We start from the raw sequence: 26,754 nt of genomic DNA, 5'->3' as shown, positions 1-26,754 counted from the left end.
GTTGAAAAAAAAAAAAAAAACAACAAGAACAATAACACTGTGATATTCAATACATGCAAAAAACTTGTTTCTTGTTCTCAAAGAATGAAAATGAAGACAGACAAAATAAAAATGAAGACAGAAAACCTGGGGTATTAGTCTTAGATGCTAGAAATTCATGTTCCTTCTGTTAGTGTAGAATTGAACTGCACTGACCTAGGAAGGAAAAATAATAAGCCTGAGTAACAGTGTGTTCAGAAAAATTGGAGTCAGCTAATCAATTTTCAGTAACTCTCTGATTTATTTGTCTAATAACATCACTAGCAATTTATAGCTCTTATCACTAAATCTCAAAACACAATTTGCTGTAGCCATAAGCAATTTGTTTAGTATAAATGGCCTTTAATTCTATTGATGATTGATTAACCTATAAATCACCAAAAGAACAGCATTAGCCTGAAAAAAATAGTGATGTTTTAGTGTTCATATTTTTTCAAGATTTATTTATTTATTTGAAAGGTAGAGTGACTCCGGGAGAGTGTGAGAGACAGGGAGAGAAAGAGACCTTCCATCCCCTGGTTCATTCCCTAAACAGCGTCAACAGCCAGGGTGAAGCCAATAGCCATGAACTGCACTCTGAGTATCCCTTATGAATGGCAGGAACTCAAGCACTTAAACCATCACCCACTGCTTACCAGGTGAATTATCGGGGGGCTGGATCAGATGCAAAGTAGCTGAGACTTGAATCACCACTGTGATATGAGATGCAGGCATCCCAAGCAGAAGCTTAACCTACTCCACCACATCTGTCCAACTGTCTTATTTTTAATGTTTAGATTTTATATTTTTTCAATAAAAGATCAAATAAGTCAAAATTTCCAAATATCTAAAAGAATATAACTGATAAAATATGAAAGCCCCAGTTTTATTACTATTTAATCATTTTAAAATAAACTCAGCAAATTTAGAAATACTTTGAGGAAAATTTAGAAATACTCTGAGATTGTGGCTGGCAGTGTGGTCCAGCAGGTTAAGCTGCGGCCTATGAAGCCAGCATACCCTGAGTGAACGGTTTGAGTCCAAACCAGACATTAGTGCCTGGGAAAGCAGCAGAAGATGGACAATGCACTTGGGCTGCTTCCACCAGCATGGGAAACCTGGATGGTGTTCCAGGCTCCTAGTTTTGGTCTGAGCCAAACCTGGCTTGTTGAGGCCATTTGGGGAGCAAACTAACAGATGGAGGAACTTTCTGTGTCTCTTCTCTCTGTGTCACTCTCTCTTTCAAGTAAATAAAATAAATCTTCAAAAAATAATTTGAGATATATTATTACATTAATATACTTGAAAATCCAGTAGAAATGGGCTCATTTGCTATGGTGTAAAAATTTTATCTTTTTTTTTTGTTGTAGGATCTGAAATTTTCTTTGTCAGTTTGGTAGGGGTGGTAATCAAATATAAAAATATTTTTGAGGACAATAAATCACAAAATATTCATTTAGAAATACAAAAAGCAAGTATTTGTGCATTACCAACATCTTATAATGACTTACCTCTGGGCTTATTACATGTAGAGGGTGAATGTAACTGATAGTTAGACTAACAGGTGAAAGGAACACATTTGAATGCAGTTAAAGGACTTTCTGCTTCTGTCTCTAGAGATATAAAGCATATAAGTGGTGCTTGGGATTTTCTTATGGTGTTGATGAATGAGCTTGTAGGGTAAGACTATGATTAGAGAACTGATCATAATAAGATATATTCATCAACTTCCCACATATATTGAAGTTCTGTAGTCACGTGACCATCTTACTTAGGGTAATCTGCACAGGAAATTTTCCTTCCCCTCTTATACCCTATACAAACTTGGGTCAAGGGTTTTCCAGCTTTCTCCCACTAAAGAAAAGAACCTATTTGTGTGAAACACAACTTCTTCAATTTTTCTCAATTTAAGTTTTCAATGTAACATTTTTATTGTCATCTTTGTTTTTCTCTATCCTGGTGGCCCCCTCATGTTAATGTTAGACATCTGATGATATATAAAACCAAAATAATTGATTATCATAATTCTTCCTTTATGCAGAAAGCAAGTTAGGAAGAAATTTGATTCTGTTGCTTGCTGTTAGAACATTTCAAAATACTCAGATGTCAAATGGGAGAAATCAGTTTTGATAGAGTTCTGGGCTCAGCTTGTATAGCATACTTTTACAGGGTTGTATTCACTCCCATTCTAATCTTTCCGGTGAGCAGAGGACTAAGGCATTATTCATGCATGTCATAGGAAGTTGGTACTTCCATTTAGTGATTTACTGCCTTGTGTGCTTTTTTGTTGAAGTATGAATAAAGTGACAGGATTTTTTTTTGCTTGTGATTGCTCTTGGCATAGTAAATGCAAAATATTCAACTAAAATAAATACCCGTGAGAGTCGTAAATGCCATTAAGGACTTGGATTCAAAAGGAATGCTGAAGTTGGGCTTGAATAAAGTTAAAAAAGAAAAAAAAACACAAGATTTCATTGTTACCAGTGCTGAAGTTGGCAGATATAATTGTTTTCTCAGATGCATTCTTTTACACTCATCTGCAGGTTGTCAGTTCAGGAGAGGAAAAAGGAGGAAAAGACTTTGTCTTTCTTTCAGCCTTAGCCCCCACTCTCTACTAAGAGAAAAACATTGAAAATCTAAACTTCAGTGAGGGGCTGAGGGCTCCCCTGGGGCCTTGAGGACCTCCCTGCCCCCTACTTCAGAGCCTCAGAGATTATATTTCCAACCTTCCCTCCGCTTCTCGCTTCTCTTCTGCCTTCTTCTTCCCCTTTATAGTCGGTTGGCAGAGTACATTTTACTTTGTAATTATTCACTGGGTTCTTGTCTCTTCATGTGCTTTTTAAAAAGAGAAACAAAATATTATTTTCTAGCAGGTGGTGACAGATTTTCGACAAGACAATGATCAAAGTGACAAGATAGAAAAGTCTCTTTATTTATTTATTTTTTTTTTATTTTTCCTTTCCGGCCTCCAGAATCAAGATTTTGGGCCTTGTGTGAATACATTAGGTTGGCTGGCAGAACATTACACCAAGGATGCCAAACCAGTGTAAAGACCCAGTCCATAACCTCTAATCTTACAGACATGAACTCTATTATTTCCCATTAAAATTAGAGGTTACCAAATTGTAACAGATGTCCTTAATAGACATGTCATTATTACTAGGGAACGTTAGGTAAATGAAAATTGAACCCAGTATTTTAAGTTGCAGCCCATGAAAATACAAAGTCCCATGGTTGGATCTGGCATTTTAAGCTCAAATTATAGAACTCGTTATACAATTGCATTAATTGGTGTATCAGCAATTTTTCTGAATTGCTGCAAGTTTGAAATAGTGAGGATTTGAAAAAAGCCAATAGAATCCTAGCTACTGTAAGAAAACTACAATATTAGACATCTTCTAATTCATAGCAACTATATACTCCATTTCAGTAGCAAGAATATTTTAATTAACAGTCCAAAGAATAGGGCCAGAGGTGGAAATCTTCCAGTAGGCCAGTAATGAAAACAAGCTGAGGGATAAATAACTGGATGTGAAAAGAGTTTTATGACTTTGTTATTGCAGGTGTTTGAATATTTTTAAGTAGAGACTATATTGTCCATGTGTGGAACAGTGACACTGAAAACACAAAAACATGGCAAACATCATTTAATATGAAATTAATTCCGTGGTGACATACTTAGTGACATTTCATGATGTTATGATTCTATATTATCCAGATAAAGTTCTAAGTGCCTCTAGAATTACATTAGAAATTTAATTTCAGTGTCAATGTTGTTTTCCACTGCTTAACAAACTCTGTTACGTAATAGTTGAGAGTAGAATTAAATTTATCATGGATCAAAAAGTAGATATGATATATGAAGATATGGACAGCTCTTGCACTTAATACGCATGAACAAGATGAAATGGTTTTTATGTAAATTTTTATGTCTTCATATTTGTTTGAAAGGCAGAAATGCAGAGAGAAAGAGAGACATAAATCTTCCATCTGCTGGTTAACTTCTCAAATGCCTGCAACAGCTAGGGCAGAATCAGGTTGAAACCAGGAGCCTAGAACTCAAAGTGGGTCCCCAGGTAGGTGTCAAGGACTTCCCATGGTGTGCATTACAAGGAAGCTAGAGTTGAGAATACAGCCAGGGTTCAAATCCACAAACTTCAATATGGTGTGGGGAGCAACTGGGAGCAACTCGGACTAGACTAAGTTACTGGAATTAAGACTTATTCTATGCATCTGCTCTCCCACAATATGGCGCTGGGAGAGGAGAAAACAGCTTCTACGCAGCTGCCTCTTGCCAACTTGAGTGCTGACCTCCAGGAGCTGATCCTGCTCCTGATTGGAGGAGAGCAGCGTACTCGGCGTGTGGGCAGCCGAGTTGGGATTGGCGGAGGAGGACTATAAAAGAGGAGAGAGACGGCATGCACCAGGAACATCTAAGGGGAACATCTGAAGGAACACCTGAGCAGCCCCCGAGAGAGCTGGCCGGCGGTGTGCCACTCCCCCGCGGAAGTGGGGAATGTGGCAGGGGAAACCGCCCTTCCACGGAGGTGGGAGGGACGGCAGCCAACCCGGGAAGAACCAGCAGCAAACCCAGGGAGGGCCGAGCAGACGAAAGAACAGCGCAGAATCCTGTGTCGTTCCTCCATGAAGAGGGGGAGCGACATAATGGTGCCGTGACTTGGATAGGAAACCTAGGAGAGAAGAAACGGGAAGAAGTGGGAAAATACCGGAGAGAGAGACTAGCAAAGAGCCTAGGTGCCGGAAGAAGCTATTGAAAGCCTAGACAGAGACTCGGATATGGACTGTGGGAAAGAAGTTAGGATTTAAAGTGAGAGCAAGAAGAAACTTAGACTCAGATATGGACTGCAGGTTGAAAGTGAAACCTAGAAGAAACTTAGACTCGGATATGGACTGTGGGGAGAAGCCAGGAGAAATGAGGGAGGAATATTGTTGGAAGAAAACTTAGGGAAACATACCGGGTAGAGAAAAATGTTAGGGAAATTGAAGCCGCGGGGGCAGGCTGAGGTGGAGACGGAAGCCATCTTGGAATTCTTCAAGTCAGCCCGGGGGGCAAAAGGCGAAAATCTGGAACCAGAGGCAGAGACGTGGGCCGCCAGGTTGGAATTCGCCAGGTTAGTCCGGGGAACTTGGACTGAATACCGGTGGTGGCGGAAACGTGAGCTGGGGCTGTGTGACTCGAGAAGGCTGCCACACGCAGAGAGAGCGTGCGGGGCACAAGTAGATAGGGAACGCTGGGCTAGTGCGAGGCCGTGGTGCGGGCGTGCGAAGCCGGAAAGCCGCGCAGAAGAGAGAAGCGCGGGCTGAAGCGGCTCAGAGCCGGGAAGCCGCCGAGAAGCAGCCTCGGGGCGGGTGCCGGGAAGCCGCAGGGATAAGAGAAACAGAAGTTTAGAAGTAAAATGAGAGAAATAGGAATGCTGGTAGATAGAAGTAAAATAGGAGAAATAGGAATGCCCGGAGATAGGGAAATAGAGAAAAATAAGGCCTCCCCACAACATGGCAATGAGAGAGCTTGGATTCGGTCTGCCTGATTAGTAAGGCGGTAAGCACCAGCAGGCAGCTCGACCAGAGTATGAGCTGCAGGTCACCGAAGATAGGCACGAATCAACACCAATAAGTCTCCCCACAATACGGCAATGAGAAGGCTTGGATTCAGTTTGCCTAATAGGGCTTGTAAGCACCTGCATGCAGTTCTAGCACAGCAGAGCATGCGCTGCAGGGCACCGAACTCAGGCACGCATCAGCGCCTAAAAACCTCCTCACAACATGGCAAAGAGAGGACCCAGATTCGGTTTGCCTGATTGATAGGACTTGTAAGCACCTGTGGGCAACTCTAGCAAGCAGAGCAGAGTGTGTGCCGCGGGGCACCGAAGACAGGCGCGTATCAACGCCAAAAATAAAAAGAAAGGGGGATCTGTGGGGAGCAACTCGGACTAGACTAAGTTACTGGAATTAAGACTTATTCTATGCATCTGCTCTCCCACAATATGGTGCTGGGAGAGGAGAAAACAGCTTCTACGCAGCTGCCTCTTGCCAACTTGAGTGCTGACCTCCAGGAGCTGATCCTGCTCCTGATTGGAGGAGAGCAGCGTACTCGGCGTGTGGGCAGCCGAGTTGGGATTGGCGGAGGAGGACTATAAAAGAGGAGAGAGACGGCATGCACCAGGAACATCTAAGGGGAACATCTGAAGGAACACCTGAGCAGCCCCCGAGAGAGCTGGCCGGCGGTGTGCCACTCCCCCGCGGAAGTGGGGAATGTGGCAGGGGGAACCGCCCTTCCACGGAGGTGGGAGGGACGGCAGCCAACCCGGGAAGAACCAGCAGCAAACCCAGGGAGGGCCGAGCAGACGAAAGAACAGCACAGAATCCTGTGTCGTTCCTCCACGAAGAGGGGGAGAGACATATGGGATGAGAGTATCCCAAGAAGTATCTTAACAGTTGGGTCAAACACCTACCCCAACACATGGTACTCAAATGCATCACTTTTTCTACTCACATTGGCTACTGTGAAAAATCACAGAAGTTGTATTTGTAGCATTATCCCTTTAGTCACAGTGTTCATATGATAGTCAACAAAACCTGGAAGAATATTTGGATTTTTTTTTTGCCAATTCTATAAGTAGTAATGGCAGTTCTGGATCCATTTGGAGAAAATGTGTGGATTATATACAAATGGGACTGATTGATAGGCAATCTGCAGTTAAAAACCATGGTGAAAACCATAGAATTTCCTGTCTAGTAGGTAAAGAGCTCAGACATGGGTCAGGTGTCATGGTGTAGTAGGTTTAACTGCTGCCTGCAACGTTGACATATTTCACCTGTATGAGAGAAACAGTTGCAGTTCTAGGCTCCTGGCTTCAGTTCCAGCTTTTGTGGTCATTTAGAAACTGAACCAGGTGTGTGTCCCCTCCTCTCCCCCCCTCCCCTTCCCTCCCCTCCCCTCCCCTCCTTCCCCTCTTTCTCTCTCTCCCTCTGCCCTCCTTTTCTCTGTAACTGCCTTTCTTTTTTTAAACTTTTATTTAGTAAATATAAATTTCCAAAGTACAGTTTATGGATTACATTGGCTTCCCCCCCATAATTTCCCTCCCACTTGCACCCCTCCCATCTCCTACTCCCTCTCCCATTCCATTCATATCAAGATTTATTTTCACTTATCTTTAAATACAGAAGATTGATTTAGTATATATTAAGTAAAGATTTCAGCAGTTTGCACCCACACAGAAACACAAACTGTAAAAATACTGTTTCAGTACAAGTTATAGCATTACTTCACATTGCACAACACATTAAGGACAGATCCCACATGGGGAGTAAGTACACAGTGACTCCTGTTGTTGACTTAACAATTTGACACTCTTGTTTATGGCGTCAGTAATCTCCCTAGGCTCTAGTCATGAGTTGCCAAGGATATGGAAGCCTTTTGACTTCACCAACTTTGATCTTATTCCGACAGGGTCATAGTCAAAGTGGAAGTTCTCTCCTCCCTTCAGAGAAAGGTCCGACAGGGTCATAGTCAAAGTGGAAGTTCTCTCCTCCCTTCAGAGAAAGGTCTTTTTTTAGGTCTTTTTTTTTTTTTGTTTTCCGAGAGTGTCTTGGCTTCCCATGCCTGAAATACACTCATGGCTCTTCAGCCAGATCCGAATGCCTTAAAGGCTGATTCTGACCCCAGAATTCTATTTAGGACATCTGCCATTCTATGAGTCTGCTGTGTATCCCACTTCCCATGTTGGATTGTTCTCTCCCTTTTTGATTCTATCAGTTAGTATTAGCAGACACTAGTCTTGCTTGTGTGATTCCTTTGACTCTTAGACCTATCAGTGTGATCAATTGTGAACTGAAATTGATTACTTGGACTAGTGAGATGGCATTGGTACATGCCACCTTGATGGGATTGTATTGGAATCCCCTGGCACGTTTCTAACTATACCATTTGGGGTAAGTCCAATTGAGCATGTTCCAAACTGTACATCTCCTCCCTCTCTTATTCCCACTCTCATATTTAAGAGGGATCACTTTTCAGTTAAAATTTAAACACCTAAGAATAATTTTGTGTTAATAACAGAGTTCAACCAATAGTATTAGAACAAAAAAAAATACTAAAAGGGATAAAGTATTACATTGTACATCATAAGTCAGGACAAGGACTGATCAAGTCACCATTTCTCATAGTGTTCATTTCACTTCAACAGGTTTACTTTTTGGTTCTCGTTTAGTTGTCACCGATCAGGGAGAACATGTGATATTTGTCCCTTTGGGACTGGCTTATTTCACTCAGCATGATGTTTTCCAGATTCCTCCATCTTGATGAAAATGACCAGATTAAATTTTTTTTGACTGCTGAATAGTATTCTATAGAATACATGTCCCATAATTTCTTTTTATTTAAAGAATATAAATTTCCAAAGTACAGCTTATGGATTACAATGTCTTCCCCCCCCATAACTTCTCTCCCACCCGCAACCATCCCCTTTCCCACTCCCTCTCCCCTTCCATTCAAATCAAGAATCATTTTCAATTTGCTTTATATACAGAAGATCAGTTTAGCATACATTAAGTAAAGATTTCAACAGTTTGCACCCACATAGAAACACAAAGTGAAAAATACTGTTTGAGTACTAGTTATAGCATTAAATCACAATGTACAGCACATAAAGGACAGAGATCCTACAAGAGGAGTAAGTGCACAGTGACTCCTGTTGTTGACTTATGAATTTGATACTCTTGTTTATGGCATCAGTAATCACTGTAGGCTCTTGTCATGAGTTGCCAAGGCTATGGAAGCCTTTTGAGTTCACCGACTCTGATCATATTTAGACAAGGTCATAGTCAAAATGGAAGTTCTCTCCTCCCTTCAGAGAAAGGTACCTACTTCTTTGATGACCTGTTCTTTCCACTTGGATCTCACTCGCAGAGATCTTTCTTTTAGGTCATTTTTTTCCCCCCAGAGTGTCTTGGCTTTCCATGCCTGAAATACTCTCATGGGCTTTTCAGCCAGATCTGCATGCCTTAAGGGCTGATTCTGAGGCCAGAGTGCTGTTTAGGACATCTAACATTCTATGAGTCTGCTGTGTATCTCACTTCCCAAGATGGATCATTCTCTCCCTTTTTTATTCTATGAGTTAGTATTTGCAGACACTAGTCTTGTTTATGTGATCCCTTTGGCTCTTAGTCCTATCATTGTGAACAATTGTAAACAGAAATTGATCACTGGGACTAGTGAGATGGCATTGGTACATGCCACCTTGATGGAATTGAATTGAAATCCCCTGGTATGTTTCTAACTCTGCTGTTTGAGGTAAGTCAGCTTGAGCATGTCCCGAATTGCACATCTCTTCCCTCTCTTTTTTCCACTCTTACATTTAACAGGGATCACTTTTCAGTTAAGTTTCAACTCCTAAGAATAACTGTGTATTGATTACAGTATTCAACCAAAAGTATTAAGTAGAACAAACAAAAAAATACTAAGAGGGATAAATTGTTAAGTTGTTCATCAACAGTCAGAGCAAGGGCTGATCAAGTCACCATTTCTCATAGTGTTCATTTCACTTTAACAGGTTTCCTTTTTGGTGCTCAGTTAGTTGTCACCGATCAGGGAGAACATATAATATTTGTTCCTTTGGGACTGGCTTATTTCACTCAGCATAATGTTTTCCAAATTCCTAACAGGGATCACTTTTCAGTTCAAATTTAAATGCCTAAGAATAATTGTGTGTTAATTACAGAGTTCAACCAATGGTACTAGAAGAAAAAAAAAAAAAACACTAAAATGGATAAAGTATTACATTGTACATCAACAGTCAGGACAAGAACTGATCAAGTCACTGTTTCTCATAGTGTCAATTTTACTTCAACATGTTTCCCCTTTTGTGCTCAGTTGTAGCCGATCAGGGAGAACATATGATATTTGTCCCTTTGGGACTGGATTATTTCACTCAGCATGATGTTTTCAAGATTCCTCCATCTTGTTGCAAATGACTGGGTTTCATTGTTTTTGACTGCTGTATAGTATTCTATATATATGTCCCATAATGTCTTTATCTAGTCTACTGTTGATGGGCATTTGGGTTGGTTCCAGGTCTTAGCTATTGTGAATTGAGCTGCAATAAACATTGATGTGCAGACAGCTTTTTTGTTTGCCAATTTCATTTCCTTTGGGTAAATTCCAAGGAGTGGGATGGCTGGGTTGTATGGTAGGGTTATCTTCAGGTTTCTGAGGAATCTCCAGACTGACTTCCATAGTGGCTTAACCAGTTTGCATTCCCACCAACAGTGGGTTAGTGTCCCTTTTTCCCCACATCCTCTCCAGCATCTATTGTTGGTAGATTTCTGAATGTGAGCCATTCTAACTGGGGTGAGGTGAAACCTTATTGTGGTTTTTTTTTTTTATTTTTATTTATTTTTTATTTTTTTTTGACAGGCAGAGTGGACAGTGAGAGAGAGAGACAGAGAGAAAGGTCTTCCTTTGCCGTTGGTTCACCCTCCAATGGCCGCCGCGGCCGGCGCGCTGCGGCCGGCGCACCGCGCTGATCCGATGGCAGGAGCCAGGAGCCAGGTGCTTTTCCTGGTCTCCCATGGGGTGCAGGGCCCAAGCACCTGGGCCATCCTCCACTGCACTCCCTGGCCACAGCAGAGGGCTGGCCTGGAAGAGGGGCAACCGGGACAGAATCCGGCGCCCCGACTGGGACTAGAACCTGGTGTGCCAGCGCCGCTAGGCGGAGGATTAGCCTAGTGAGCCGCGGCGCCGTCCCTTATTGTGGTTTTGATTTGCATTTCCCTGCTTGCTAATGATCTTGAACATATTTTCATGTGTCTATTGGCCATTTGGATTTCCTCTTTTGAAAAATGTCTGTTGAGGTCCTTGGCCCATCTCTTAAGTGGGTTGTTTGGTTTGATGTTGTGGAGTTTCTTGATTTCTTTGTAGATTCTTGTTATCAACCCTTTATCAGTTGCATAGTTTGCAAATATTTTTTCCCATTCTGTCGGTTGCCTCTTCACTTTCCTGACTGTTTCTTTTGAAGTACAGAAACTTCTCAATTTGATGCAATCCCAAATGTTAATTTTGGCTTTGACTGCCTGTGCTTCTGGGGTCTTTTCTAAGAAGTCTTTGCCAGTACCTATATCTTGCAGGGTTTTTCCAATGCTCTCTGATAATTTGATGGTGTAGGTCATAGATTTAAGTCTTTAATCCATTTTGAGTGAATTTTAGTGTAAGATGAAAGGTAGGGGTCTTGCTTCATGATTCGGCATGTGGAAGTCCAATTTTCCCAGCACCATTTATTGAAATGAATGTCCTTACTCCAGGGATTGGTTTTCGATCTTTGATCAAATATGAGTTGGCTGTAGATGTTTGGCTTGATTTCTGGTGTTTCAATTCTGTTCCATTGGTCTATCCATCTGTTTCTGTACCAGTACCATACTGTTTTGATAACAACTGCCCTGTAGTTTGTCCTGAAATCTGGTATTGTGATGCCTCCGGCTTTGTTTTTGTTGTGCAAGATTGCTTTAGCTATTCCAGGTCTCCTGTGTCTCCGTAGGATTTTCAGCATAATTTTTTCCAGATCCGAAAGAAGTTCTTCAGTATTTTGATTAGTATTGCATTGAATGTATAAGGTGTTTGTGGGAGAATGGACATTTTGATGATATTGATTTTTCCAACCCATGAGCATGGAAGATTTTTCCATTTTTTGGTATCCTCTTCTATTTCTTTCTTTAAGGTTTTGTAATTCTCATTGTAGAGGTCATTAACATCCTTGGTTAAGTTTATTCCAAGGTATTTGATTGTTTTTGTAGCTATTGTGAATGGGACTGATCTTAGAAGTTCTCTAGTGATTTCTGAGTTGCTAATTTCCAACGTCATTCCTTTATGGTCTGAGAAGCTGCATCGTATGATTCTAATTCTTTTGAATTTGCTGAGAATTGCTTTATGGCCTTGTATGTGGTCAGTCCTAGAGAAGGTTCCATGTACAGCTGAGAAGAATGTAAATGCTTTATGTGTAGGATGAAAAGTTCTGTATATCTGTTAGATCCATTTGGGCTAGTGTCATTTAAATCAACTGTATCCTTGTTGATCTTCTGCCCTGTTGATCTGTCTATTTCTGAGAGTGGAGTATTGAAGTCCCCCAGTACTATTGTATTGGGGCCTAAGTCTCCCTTTAAGTGCCTTAACATATCTTATAAATAAACCAGTGCCCTGTAATTAGGTGCATATACATTGATAATCGTTATATCTTCCTGTTGAATTGATCCCTTAATCATTATATAGTGTCCCTCTTTGTCTCTCCTAACAGTTTTTGTGGTAAAGTTTATGTTGTCCAATATTAAGATGGCTACACCCACTCTTTTTTCATTTCTGTTGGCATGGTATATCTTTTTCCAGCCTTTCACTTTCAGTCTGTATGGATCTTTGTTGGAAAGATGTGTTTCTTGTAAGCAGCAAATAGATGGGTTTTGTTCATTAACCCAATCAGCCAATCTGTGTCTTTTAACTGGACAGTTCAGGCCATTAATGTTCAATGTGACTATTGATAAGTGATAACTTTGCCCTGCCATTTGCCAAAGATATTTTCTAATATATGCTTTGAACTTCCTGTGATCTTTGCTGTGAGGTTTCCTTTCTTTACCTTCTTTCATACTGATGGCTGTGTTTCTGTGTTTCTGTGTGTAACACGTCTTTAAGCATCTTTTGCAGGGCTGGTCGAGTGGCCACAAATTCTTTCAATTTCTGTTTGCTGTGAAAGGTCTTTATTTCACCTTCATTCATAAATGAGACCTTTGCAGGGTATAATATTGTGGGTTGGCAGTTTTTTTCTCCTAGTACTTGGGCTATATCTCGCCATTCCCTTCTAGCTTGTAGGGTTTCTGATGAGAATCAGCTGTGAGTCTAATTGGAGATCCTCTGAGAGTAACCTGACGTTTCTCTCTTGCACATTTTAGAATCTTTTCTTTCTGTTTCACTGTGGTGAGTTTGATTACAACGTGTCGTGGTGACGGTAACTGCCTTTCAAATAAATAAATAAAATATTTTTTGACAGGCAGAGTGGACAGTGAGAGAGAGAGAGACCGAGAGGAAGGTCTTCCTTTACCATTGGTTCCCCCTCCAAAGGCTGCTGTGGCCAGTGCGCTGCGTACGGTGCACCAGGCTGATCTGAAGCCAGGACTCATGTGCTTCTCCTGGTCTCCCATGCAGGTGCAGGGCCCAAGGATTTGGGCCATCCTCCGCTGCACTCCCGGGCCATAGCATAGAGCTGGACTGGAAGAGGGGCAACCAGGACAGAATCCAGTGCCCCAGCTGGGACTAGAACCTGGTGTGCCGGCACTATAGGCAGAAGATTATCCTATTGAGCCCCGGTGCTGGCCTAAATAAAATATTTTTTTTAAAATGCTCAGACATCTTCATTCTGTGCTTACAATAATCAAATTGCTGAACAAACCGAAAACTAACAATTCTTCATAGATTCATAAGAGAATGAGAACATATGCAAATTAGACAGATAGGTAGAAATCATGAACAAACATCTCCCTAGAAATCAATGTTATGGAGGGAAGACTGAACCAGAATTGATCATTTGTTGCAGGGAAGCTCAGTATAGACATCTGAGTTTGAAAGCTCCAAAGAGGTCCAGTTATGGTGGGTGAGGATACTGTATAAGCTTCACCTCGAGCTCTATCAGGTTATGATACTCAATATTGGAGAAAAATCTCTTTATGTTTCTGGCAAGGGTAGAGAAAACAAATTATTTTGAGATATGCCTCCAAGGGTGAAACCTAAAGTAAACTATGCACTGGGTTTGACAATGTTGTGTCTGTGATGGTCATTGATTATAACAAATGTACAGCTCTAATGCAGGATATGAATAGTGCAAACAAGGAAAGAGAGGCTTTAATGTTGGTGTGAACTTGAAACTGTTCTAGAAGGTCATCTTTTGTAATGATAAGAATATTTTGTTGTTACCTGAGTTGTGGTGATGCAACATAAGTGTTGTCACAATTCACCAAATTATATGCACTAATTGTGCGTGCTGTTTTTGTAAACTAATTGCACAGATTATACAAATGCATTATGTCCAAACTCATGAAAATGCATATTTTAATTTTGTACATTTTGTATGCTAATTATATATCAATAAAGCTAGAAAAACAATTTTGGCAAAAGTGTAAACAGAGTGGTCTACAAGCACAAATACATGGTATGAATTGTGAGATGGGGTGGTTAATGTGTACTACAAATTTGTCACAGAATGAGTAGCTTTTCATTGAAGAGTTAGTAGTTAGTAGCAGCATTTGCTTAAAAAATTACTCAAGATAGAAATGAGCAAGAAAGTCTTTTGAGTGTCCTTTCAGTGAAGTTCCGTGTTCTTGTCTTGCAAACCTTTCAATGAGGAACTGATTCTATAAGGTCATTAACCTGTAATTGATGACATCTAGAAACTAGAATTTGTGGAGATGGAAGTTACTAAAAACTCATAGAAATGAAAGGGATTATTTTTGTTATCATGAGTGAATTTTTTGGGGCGATATATAATTTTGCTATGTAGAAAAAAGAACACCAGTTATTACATTAATTGTCTTATAGGATATTAATCAGAAAAATTCATTTTAACATCCATAACTGTTTTTTTTCCTTCAACTCTCTTTTGATCTGGTCATAACATCTTACTGATTTCCTCTTTAATGCATTAAAGAATTTTTTTTTTAAAAAAAGCAGATTCGGTTATTTGAAAAGCAGGGTGAAAGAGAGAGAGAGAGAGAGAGAGAGGGAGATTCTAACTGCTAGTTCCTTCCTCAAATACTGGTATCCACCAAGGCCGGGCAAGGTTGAAACCAGGGGCTAGGGACTCCATCTATGTCTGCCATGTGTATAGCAGGGACCCAAACACTGGAACCATCGACTGCTGCCTTCAGGGTGTGTGAGCAGGAAGCTGGACTGGAAGTATAGAGTAGCCTGGTCTCAAACCATGCACTGGGCTATGGGATGCAGGTTTAACCCAGGGTACCACAACTCTCCCCACACCTCACCCACAAACTTGATAACTGAATGGAATTTATGACATCTGTTCATTTTATGTTTCCTGAGAGTTCTTTTATAGTTGCCTGAAATATTGTTTTAAGGACATTCAGCTTGAAAATGTACTTCAGGGCCATCGCTGTGGTGCAGCAGGTTTAGCTGCAACCTGCCGTGCCGGCATCCCACGTGTCCAGCTCCCTTCTAATCAATTTGGATCCAGCTCCCTGCTAATGCACCTGGGAAAGCAGCTTGGGCCCAGTACCCACATGGGAGACCTGGATGAAACTCCTGGCTTCTGGCTTTGGCCTGGCCCAGGCCTAACTATTGTGGACATTTGGGGAGTGACTCAGCAGATGGAAGATCCATCTCTCTGTCTTTCTGTCTCTCTCTGTCTCCCTCTCTCTCTCTGTCTGCAACTCTTACCTTTCAAATAAATAAACAAATATTTTAAAAAAAGAAAAGTTACTTCTTAGCAAAAGCCAGGGTGGTTCAAAAAGTCCTATTTATTTTGTTTGTAGAATTTTATTTGTATGTTTATTTCATTTATTTGATAGCAGAAAAACAAAGGGCTTGGAGAGAGAGAGAGAGAGAGCGTGAGAGAGAGCACATTCCCATCTATTGCCAGAGACAGCCAGTTTGGGACTTGGCCAAAACCAAGAACTGAGAACCCAGTTCACTTACACAACATGACTGACAGAAACACAAGTGCTTGAGCCATCATCTGCTGCCCCTTACGGTGCACATTTGCGAGAAGCTGGAATCAGGGGTGGTGGTAGGACTCGAACCCTGGTATTCTGATATGGGATGCAGGGACCAAAGCAGAAGGACAAATGCCTGCCCCTAAAGTCCACAGTTTAAGGACAGCAAAGACTTTCTCTGTTATTATGGGGAGCAACAGCATCCATTTCCCTAAGTTTAGAGCTTAAGGAATAAACCCCACTCATAATGATAATAATAGCTGATGTGAGCTGAGCATTTAATACTAACAATAACATATTTTACATATTTTGTCTCATTTATTCCTTACAACTCTATGAGATGATATTAATTTTAGTCTGTTTTTATATATAACAATATCTGATTATTATGATGATGTTAACAGTTAACATGCTGAGTTCTTACTCTCTGCATAGCCTTGTTCAAAGTGCTTTACAAGCTTGTATGATCTCACGCTACCCTCACACCAGTGTCATCAGGTTCACGCAGCTGGCATTCCAACTTCACAAGTGAGAACATGAATGCAGGGTCAGGCAGAGATTAAGTCAGAAGCCCATTCTAGAGGAATCCAGAATCCACACTCTTCATATAATTTTTTTAAAAATTACTTATGTATTTTAGTCATTTGAAAGGCAGAAAAAAAGCAAACACACAACAGCACGCAGACAGAGTTCCCATCTGCTGGCTCACTTCCCAATTGCCTGAAATAGCTGGGCCTGGGCCAGACCAAACCCAGGAGCCAGGAATTCAATACCATATGGGTGGCAGAGACTCAGCTACTTGGGCCATCACCTGCTACTTCCCAGGGTGTGCAATAGTGGAAGTTGGGATAGGAGTGTGTATGCCTGCGGCTTAGGGCTCAGGACAAGCACATCCAGCTTCTGACAAGTCAGAGAACAAGTCAGGGCTGTTTGTGGGTTTCTAGCTCCTTCACTCACAGTGGTGGTGAGAAATGCACAAAGAACAGCTATAAGTCCCCAGTAGTGGAGGGGCCACAGGAGATAATTGCCTTTATGTTTGTGGATGTGATTGGACACACTCAAGGAGACATCTACCTATATCCATACATAGCCACCCATTCACATACACCTGCATCTGCCAATAACTGTGCCTAGTCCTGCCCCTCAGTTGCTTATATAGGTTTATAGCGAATAGTGACCTGCGGCCAAATTGTCACATAGCAGGGTTGTGGGCAACTAGCAAGCAGATGGACCTGTCAGCTATCATGACATTGGTTACCATGGAGGCACACAGATTAAAGGAGCAAGGGCATAAAGGCATGGGAACCTGACAACTCCACCTTCCCAATTTTTACTCCTCAACAGAGTGGAACCAGGACTGGAACCCAGGCACTCCATTATGTGATGAAGCTTCAAAAATAGGATATCTGTGACTCAAAAAAGACTGAAGCAGTAGTATTTTGTATATATATGTGTATATATATTTATACATAATCTCATTTAATATGCAAAATTAACATATAAGGGCATCACTAATAACAGAATTTTATAAATGAAGAAATTGTGTTTAGCATATTATGAATCTTGCCTGATAAACCTAATGTGATCACAGATGTTACCACTGAGTTTCAAACACCAGGCTGACTTAGCTATCCAACACTCTATGGTAGGGTGCCAATTTCTCTGAAACTCAAAAGAACTTGAACATGAACATTCACAGTGAGTGGTAATTGTTGTCAGAACACTAGTCTGAAACAATACTATGGAAACCATGGTTATTTTAGCAAATATAAAATGTAAGAATACATTAATTTTATTTCTGGAAGTTGACACAGTGGCTGTCATGAATATTTCCTAAGGGAAACGGTTTATGATTACCATGTTCAGTTTATTTCACTGTATTATTTCATAAAAGCTTTGACTCCTGGTAGCACAAAGTTGCAGTGGAATCACAATGCCCTGTGGCTCCATTTCTGTTTCTCCACAATTTTGCTGTCTTTGCTTATCTCTCATATCTGGTTGGGATCCAAGGGTTTCTCATGCTAGTGTCAAAAGACTAAAGCAATAGTATGTCTCCAACCATACCCCATGATATCCAGAACACAAGCTCTTTAAGAAGCGGAAAGAATGGGCCATCAAACAAGGAGGTACCTTTCTCTGAAGGGAGGAGAGAACTTCCACTTTGACTATGACCTTGTCTAAATAAGATCAGAGTTGGTGAACTCAAAAGGCTTCCATAGCCTTGGCAACTCATGACAAGAGCCTAGGGTGATTACTGATGCCATAAACAAGAGTGTCAAATTGTTAAATCCACAACAGGAGTCACTGTGCACTTACTCCCCATGTGGGATCTCTGTCCTTAATGTGTTGTCCAATGTGAATTAATGCTATAACTAGTACTCAAACAGTACTTTACAGTTTGTGTTTCTGTGTGGGTGCAAACTGTTGAAATCTTTACTTAATATATACTAAATTAATCTGTATATAAAGAGAATTGAAAATGAATCTTGATATGAATGGGATGGGAGAGGGAGCGGGAGATGGGAGGGTTGCGGGTGGGAGTGAAGTTATGGGGGGGGGAGCCACTGTAATCCAAAAGCTGTATTTTGGAAATTTATATTTAGTAAATAAAAAAGAAGAAGCACTCTGAACAGGCAAGGGAATCTCTTTCTTGGAAGACTTGAAAGCTTCCCCTCACTACTTATTGGTTCTAAAGATACCATGCACTTTCCTGTTTCAGTTCCTATCTTTTTTCAGATGTTTTATTAATATCAATGGAATAGAATTTATGCATTTCATAGTACAGTTCCAAGAAGACAGCTACACTTCCTTTACTTCCCTGCTCCTCACCAAATCTTCTCCCTCCCTCCACTCTTCATCAGTTTTTGCAAAGCCATAATTTTGATCCACTCTGTAATCACAGGTTTAATTCACCACTAATCATAATATTCAACAAGTAAAAAGTAGGAAAACCATCATTCCACAGGAGTTTAAACAAGGGCTAAAAACAAAAATCATACCCCAAGTGACCATTTTATTCCTATACAGTTTTTGGTATTCTATTTTAACTGCTACGTATTGGCAAAAACATATTTGTCTTTTTGAGACTGACTTTTTTTCACTAAGCATGATGGTTTCAGTCATCTTCATTTTGTTACAGAAGACAAGACTTTATTCTTTTTTATGGCTACATGGTAACATGTAGTGTGAAATTTTCTTTAGTCACCAGTTAATGCACATCTGGGTTGATTCCATATCTTACCTATTGGAAATTCAGTTGCGAAGAACATGGGGGTGCAGATAATTCTTTCTTCTTTTTCTTTGACAGGCAGAGTTAGACAGTGAGAGAGAGAGAGAGACAGAGAGAAAGGTCTTCCTTTGCAGTTGGTTCACCCCCCAATGGCCGCTACGGCCGGCGTGTTGTGCCAATTCGAAGCCAGGAGCCAGGTGCTTCCTCCTGGTCTCCCATGTGGGTGCAGGGCCCAAGCACTTGGGCCATCCTCCACTGCCCTCCTGGGCCACAGCAGAGAGCTGGACTGGAAGAGGAGCAACCGGGACAGAATCCAGCACCCCAATTTGGACTAGAACCCAGAGTGCCAGCGCTGCAGGCGGAGGATTAGCCAAGTGAGCCATGGCGCCGGCCAAGATAATTCTTTCATATACTGGTTTCATTTTGCTGGATAAATTCCCAGACCTGGGATGGCTGGTTCATATGGAGCTTCTATTTTCAGGTTCTGAGGAATCTCCATTCTGTCTTCCATAATGGTTGTATTAGTTTACATTCCCACCAACACAGCATTAGGGAGTCTTTTCCCCCACAGTCTCACCAGCATTTATTTATTTTGATTTTTAGATGATAACCATTCTACCTAGGGTGAGGTGAGACCTCATTGTGGTTTTATTTCTACTTTCCTGATGGCTAGTGGTCCAGAGCATTTTTTCAAGTATATATTGGCAATTTGTATTTCATCCTATGAAAACTGCCTGTTCATGTCCTTTGTCCATTTCCTATCTGGATTGTTTGTAATGTTGTTGAGTTTCTCGAGTTCTTTATGGATCCTGAATATTAATCATTTATTAGTTGCATAATGTGCAAATTTTTTTCTTCTGTCAGTTTCCTCTTGGCTTTTTTGAGTGTTTCCTTTGCAGTGCAGAAGCTTCCTAGTTTGATATAAAGCCATTTGTCTATTTTTTTTTTTTTTTTTGTCCTTATTGCCTCTGCTTCTGGGATCTAGGATAGCTAATTAACCACTTATCAAGTGGAAATCATTGATGAGAGTGCTGCAATTGTCCCAGAAATTTCTCAAGTATTTAATATTTAATGGTCAGTATCATGTCACAGGGTCCTGCATCAGGGAAATTTTGGCTCAGGATGGGAAGCAACAACCACTTGCATCTAGCCCCAGACTAACTGAAGCCTGCTTGAGCATCATATAAATTCCTTAACAGGCATGGCATTACTAACCAGTCAAAGGAAAGCCACAAGTACCACTGACCCACCAGGAACTTGAACACATGCTTAACATGCACCTAGCAGCCCTATCTTCTCCCTTTAACACCATTCACCCCTACCAATTTGTGAGACTAGGAGTTAAGCCATAACTGTATGGCTCCTTGTTCTGCACTTTGCAAATAAGTACCTCTTTTCTTCCGACACCCATAGATTTTAGTGATTGGCTTTCTGAGCATTAGGTGAGTGGACCAAGTTTGTGAGTTCCATAGCAAAATTTCCAACTAGTTTTAGGGGTTGTTATGCAATAGAAGAGGACAGTAATCATGGAAATAGGGCTGTATATGAGAAAAACTGGTGTTTTATGGGTGGTATAGGCTATACTTAAAAGGTATTTGTCTTGTGAACTAGCCCCTATACACTGCCTTGGATGCAGTTGCTAGATATAAGGTCCTAGTCTCCCATGGTCGCCCAGTCTTCCTCCCTGAGCTTAAAGTTTCTTTCGTGATTTAAAATCAACCTCTTATCAAAATCAATTGACTAAACTGAGGAAATCATACACTGTCCTCACAGGATCCTTGCTCACAAGACTCATGAGGTCATTTATCTCCCACACAGAAAGCACCTTGATGTTGTATCTCTCTTTGAAGAATTTCTATTCCAGGAACTTCAGGTTCTAAGCAGAGAAAGTATCAGCTACATAGAGCCCCTCGACTGACTGGAACCCACTTAGTCATCATCAAATCCCCCAGAGAACACAATATCAATGATCAATTAAGGGAGGATTATAGGCACTGCTGACCAACCAAGAACTTGGAATGTGAGCTGAACATGCACCTCTTATCCCCAACTTCATATTAATTTTTACATCAACCTTTCATGAAGCCTGAAGAATAAGCAATACCTGCCCAGTTCCCTGCTCTGTTCTTTGCTGTAAATACCTCCTTTCTTCCACCATCTTGGTGTTAGTGATAGTTTTGCTGTGCATCAGGCCAGCAAACCCATTTTTAGGGGTTCTATACCAGTTCCTCTGACCATATTCGGAGGCATTATGTAACAGCCTAAGTGAAGGTATAGCACCTTTATTTCACAGGTGTTCTACTTTATAGAAACCCGGGTTTCAGAAGTTTCTATACTTCTACAATGGATTGCTTTTAATGATTGATTTGTGAATGGGAAGTGAGAGAACCATCCCACAAAGAGAGAATGAAACCTACATGAAGCAGTGACCGATTCTCTAACTTACCACAGGGTCACTAAGCCCTGGACTTCCAAGCAGAGAATCAATAGGTATTTGCCTCATAAATGAATGAGTGATAAATATAAGGGTCTACCCATCTCCTTTATGAAAGAGAGTATGATTTAACCTCTTTAGCCAACCCAACTGCTGAGTATAGAATTTGTCAATTAGAGGGCTGTTTGAGCCTGCTGTGGGCTAAGCCACACCTCCCTTTCACTCTGAAAGGCTTCACAAAAGGTGGTGAACTCAGGATAATTAACAATTCTGTTGACACCTAATTGGTTTCAAGTGGTTTGCATATACCTAAAGAGGGTGAATAGGATACCCTTTTCCTTTCCTTTCAAAATACAGGTTTCACCCACTTAAGGAATTAACAGGACAAAAGTGAACATGAATGAAGATTAGAATGATAGCCTCCCTCCTTCCCCACACTCAACCCTGAGAGTTATGGCTGAAACTGTCAGCAGCAGCCAATAGACCTTGGCATCTGAAGCTCTGGATTGATTCATTTACAAACTGTGTGTGTGTGTGCGTGTGTGCTCACATGCGTATGCGTGTGCTGGTGACATGTCTGTGTTAATGCTGTATTCCAGATGAAAAAGCCATACTATTACAGAATGTATTTTTCTCTCAGTCTTGTAAGTATTGCCAGAGGCTAACAAGCAATAGACAAGCCAAAAACATAATAAAACATTTTAAATCTATAACCAAAAAAAAAAATCACATTGACATTTAAAGAAGGAAAATTCTCCTTTGGAAAAGAAACTCAGAGCTATTCTATGAAAGTAAAACAAAAGATATCATGTGAAATTTGTTCTTAGATTCCATCTTCACATGATATTTGAAAAAGTGGAATGTGTATTTGTGAAGCATCTTAACTGTGAGCTAAAATATTTTCCAAATTTATACAACATTGATTTTATGTTAAGTGAGTTTTTATATCCACCTAAATTGAATGTTGGTTCTGGAGGGAGGCATTTTACCCACTGAGACTGATTATTTTACTCTTGCCTGTAGTTTGTTGGTTGTGTTGGACTTAGGACACATCATCCCAAAAGAGAACTGTAGAAAATTAGAATATGCCTACCTAAAATATACTCCTTTGGCATATTGATCATTTTGAACTGGTTATTTTACAAAACCACAGTCAGAGAAATATCGCTAAAATGCTGCTCTTTTGAAAGAGAAATTTTTATCTAGTGGAAATCTCCATTTTAAGAATGTTTCCTTTCCACACCAGAAAGAAAAGGATAACTAAGCCACTAGAGATTTTTAATCAGTGAATTCTGCATTAGCTATTTAAACTCACATGACAAGTCTTACCTTTGCTTTATAGCACTCTCCCTGGTCATCTTGTCTTCCCCAGACCATTTCTATTGCTCTCCCACGATTTGTTCCAGCATATATAATCCCCTAGATTTACCAAACACCTATGGAAACCTCAATCGTCTGGCTCCTTGTCTTGAATCTCATATTTTTGTCGGACTCCCATGTGCATATATACAATTAAAACAATTTTTATTTTCCTCTCTTTTTTTAAGATTTATTTATATATTTGAAAGGCAGAGTTACAGAGAGAGGAGAGACCAAGTGAGGTCTTCCATCCATTGAATCACTTCTCAAATTGCTTCAATGGCCAGAGCTAGGCTGATCTGAAGCCAGGAGATGGCCCAAGTGTTTGTAGGAGACCATCTTCCTCTGCTTTCCAAGGTGCATTAGCAGGAAGCTGGACCAGAAATGCGGCAGCACCTGGGACTCAAAGTGGCACCCATGTGGAATGCCATCACTGAAAGCAGTGACTTTTCTTGCTTTGCCACAGCACTGGTCCCAATTTTTATTCTCTTAATCAGTCTTTTGTCAATTTTATTCTTGACCAACCAAAGGACCTAGGATGATAGAAGTAATTTTTCCTTTCCTACAGATGTGAAAGAAATTACTGCTAGACTCTCTGTAATCCAGTCCAGATTCATTATTAAGCAACTTTGAAATGAGGCCATTCAAAAAAATTCCAGAACAGTGATCCCTCATTTTTAATGTGGGATAATAGTACTCACCTTTATTGTCTGAAATATTGTCATCTAATAGATATAAGGAGGTTGACATGATAATTGCTCAATACATGTTAGCCATTATTCTTAGTCACATAATAATCAAGATGCATGTTTATAATAATCAGAGGCATGTTTTGGGATGACATGTTCTAGTGAAAAATTAAGTTTAACATTACAGTCCTAAACTTTTTTCCCCAAAAGCTGAAATTAGGTGCTCCAGGTGCAGCTGTAAAAGATAAGGGACCGAAACTATGTGGCCGTTGCCTCACCCGCCTGGCTGTGCAGAGCCCCTCCCTACCCCTTTCCTGTATCTTGCCTCACCCGACCAGTTCCCTGTCCCTGAGTTCCTAGATAAGCCACAAACCTTCCCGTGATCTTGTGTGACCTTGTGTGAGACCCTGCAGTCTGGCACATACACCCCAACGGCCCGGACCCTATGCTTCGGCCAATCAATTCAAAGGGCATTAACCCCAAGAGCCATCCAACCACCTTAGTGGGTCCGTTCCCGCCACCGAATGTGCCAATCAAATCTAGGAGATGTCCTTTGAATTTCCCGCCAAATGAGATGATTTGCTGCGATGTAAAATGTCTCTAAAAATCCTATAAAAACCCTTGCCCTTCACTTCTCGGGGCTTCTCTGTTCTTGCATGTTCAGGGAGCCCCAGCATGCTGGTTCAATAAGCCCCCTGCTGATTGCGTGAGAGAGTCTCTTGGAGTCGTTCCTCGGGCGGCGGACGCGTTTCGACCTTAACACTAGTAATCCTCATTATTCTCTCCTTATCTGTCCTTTCTCTAATACACGTGCTCCTTTAGAATTAACCTAATCTGGAAAGAAACACACACATACACACACAGAGAGACATATTGAAAAAAGAGTTATACATCCATTTGTAATTATACCCTGCAGGGCTTAGAAACTGGGGACTAACCTAAACTTGAGCTTATTTGAAAGATCAGCAAGAAACTTTCTTAAAACTTCCAGACAACTGGCCAAGCTCAGCTAGAGTAGGGACATCTGGTACATACCCTACTGTTCACTGGATGAACTGATGACAATGTGGACCATTGCTCCACACTGCTGCAAATGCCATGGCCACCATTTTTGAACACACCATGTAGGAAGAGTCATGTAAGTGATTGGTGACTTACAGAAGAACAAAGTACTGCCCTTTCAGTCTATCAATTCCTGTTAATCATCAGGGAAGTTTCAGCATCATAGAGAACCAGAATTATTAGGTCCAATAGGTATGCATTATATCTTTTGCTATTAGAGTGGAAAAGTGAAAACCAACAGTTCTAATGTGCCAAGAATCTGATAATGACAACCCATTTAATCTGCAGAACAACTGCATGGGATTCCAATAACAGATATCATTTTGTGGTCATCTAGAAAATGCCTGGCACTGTGCTAAATTTGTAATACTCATAAAAAAACTATAAAAGGTGCCCTAACTCTTACTTCCATTTTATAGAGGAGGAACCTGAACTCCCAGAAGTACATAACCAGCTCGTGGTCATATCTCGGGTGGGAAAGTGGCAGAACCTGAATTTAAATTCAAGTTTGACAGATGCCAAAGTGTATACTATTTTGCCATGCTCTGCCTTTTTAGCTCCTAGCACCTAACCTCATACTATAATGTCTGACTTGCACTGGATAAATTTTAAATGTTTGTGGGAAAAGTTATTGTGAGAACAGTATGGTATGTAAAAGACAAGAGGTTTGGAGTCAGAGAACATTGGTTAGCATTCTTGCTTCAAGGCTTCCTATCTTCCTCTTTAAAAGACACCAAGTGCTTTTACAAAACAAAAACAAAAACAAGACACTTCTGTTTTTAAAGATTTTAAAAATTTATTTGAAAGGGGAAAGAGAGGGGGGCCAAGGGGAAGGGGGAGAGAGAAATCTATTATTTGCTGATTTCCTCCCCATCGGGGTTTTCCATGTTGGTAGTAGGAATCCAATTACTTGGTCCATCAAGCATTGCCTCTCAGTTCCCTTAGCAGGAAGCTGAATACAAGCACACAATGGATAGCCAAGATTCAAACCAGCTCTCACATGCGATGCAGGCATCTCACATGGCAGCTTAATTAGCCATGCTACAAGACCACCCCTGAAGCACTGTTATTTCAGCAATTTGCTTTCTGCTTCTCTAGGATGGGTGTAATACTAAATGTGTTATGTTGAGAGGATGGCAGTGTAAAGTGTTAAGCCCGGGCTTCTATCTTCTGTAATGGATGCCCTGTGCATTTACATCATGTATGCCTGTTGGGCAATAATGGGATTCAGGACACGCTCCCCCCAAGTGTTATATTTTGGTATTTTAAATGAAGGACTTGGAGAAGCAGCATGCGTAAGAACCTCTCCTACCTTCCCTTGCTCTTTTCGCAGAAGTAGGTCAGAAGATCTAAGAAGACATTGCTGAGCTTTCCCCAACATAGGTCACAAGATGCTCATGTGAGAGATGCTCTTCCAGTATCCAGGAGAAAGGATCATCTTTAAAGATACAAGGCACAGAGAGGAATCCGAACAAATAAGCCTCGCTAAGTTCACACCACCTTTGTCCCATCTTTCCTCCATCAAAACTGTGACAAGACACTCTTCAACTATTCAGTAGTTTTGTCTTTTTTGTTGGGTTTTTATTTCATGAGGACATCTTCCACGTTATATACAATTTATATTAAATAAATATTTTTGTTTTTCTCATGTTAACATGCCTTTTGTTATAGGAGCCCTGACCATGAACTATGGAGGGTAGGAGGAAAAGGATATTTTGTCACTCTTACAACATTAATGTCAAATACTCTAAATACATTTTATATATTACATATTGATGTGAGGAAGGCAATAAAAATGATCCAATTGTTCATAAGAAGTCTTTTAAACTTCCTATTTTAAGCAAGACCTTCTTGTTTATCTTTTGTCTTTTTATCTTTATCTTATAAAATATTATGTATTTTACTTCCCATTCTAAATAAGAGTTTTCTATTGTTTTTTTATTGTATGTGATACACTGTGTTTCATTTTCAAGTTTCATCATTCCATGCTTAAGTGTTCTTTCTCTTTGTTTAATCAATAATATTTTCTATTGATTTTGTCCTTTCTTCTCTAAGTTATAAGAAAAGAAGGGTGGTTCACAGTTACTTCTACATAAAACATAACCAAATACGTTAAGTATATTGTGGGGAGCAACCCGGACTGGACTGAGTTACTGGAATTAAGACTTATTCTATGCATCTGCTCTCCCACAATGTGGCACTGGGAGAGGAGCAAACAGCTTCTACCCAGCTGCCTCTCACCA

The 26,754-nt window shown here is 40.6% G+C and overlaps 1 protein-coding gene across 5 annotated transcripts in view; it reads left to right on the top strand.

Annotated features, from left to right (window-relative positions):
* LOC149126951 (uncharacterized) overlaps window positions 1–26,122 on the top strand; it is a 282,984-nt gene extending 256,862 nt beyond the window's left edge. For all 5 annotated transcript variants that reach the window (XR_016232084.1, XR_016232079.1, XR_016232077.1 and 2 more), the window contains exon 4: window positions 25,845–26,122. Coding sequence is in view for 1 of the 5 variants with exons in the window: in XM_089330355.1 (XP_089186481.1) it covers window positions 25,845–25,850 (6 nt within the window). In the remaining 4 variants the exon portion in view is untranslated. The remainder of the gene's footprint in view (window positions 1–25,844) is intronic.
* Window positions 26,123–26,754: the final 632 nt, after the last annotated feature.

Source organism: Oryctolagus cuniculus, chromosome 4 (assembly GCF_051225735.1).
Source record: "Oryctolagus cuniculus isolate XC-2025 breed Fujian yellow rabbit chromosome 4, ASM5122573v1, whole genome shotgun sequence".
In the NCBI taxonomy this organism is placed as follows: Eukaryota; Metazoa; Chordata; class Mammalia; order Lagomorpha; family Leporidae; genus Oryctolagus; species Oryctolagus cuniculus.
Note: the sequence above shows the minus strand (reverse complement) of the source record. Positions and strands in the feature narration are given on the sequence as shown.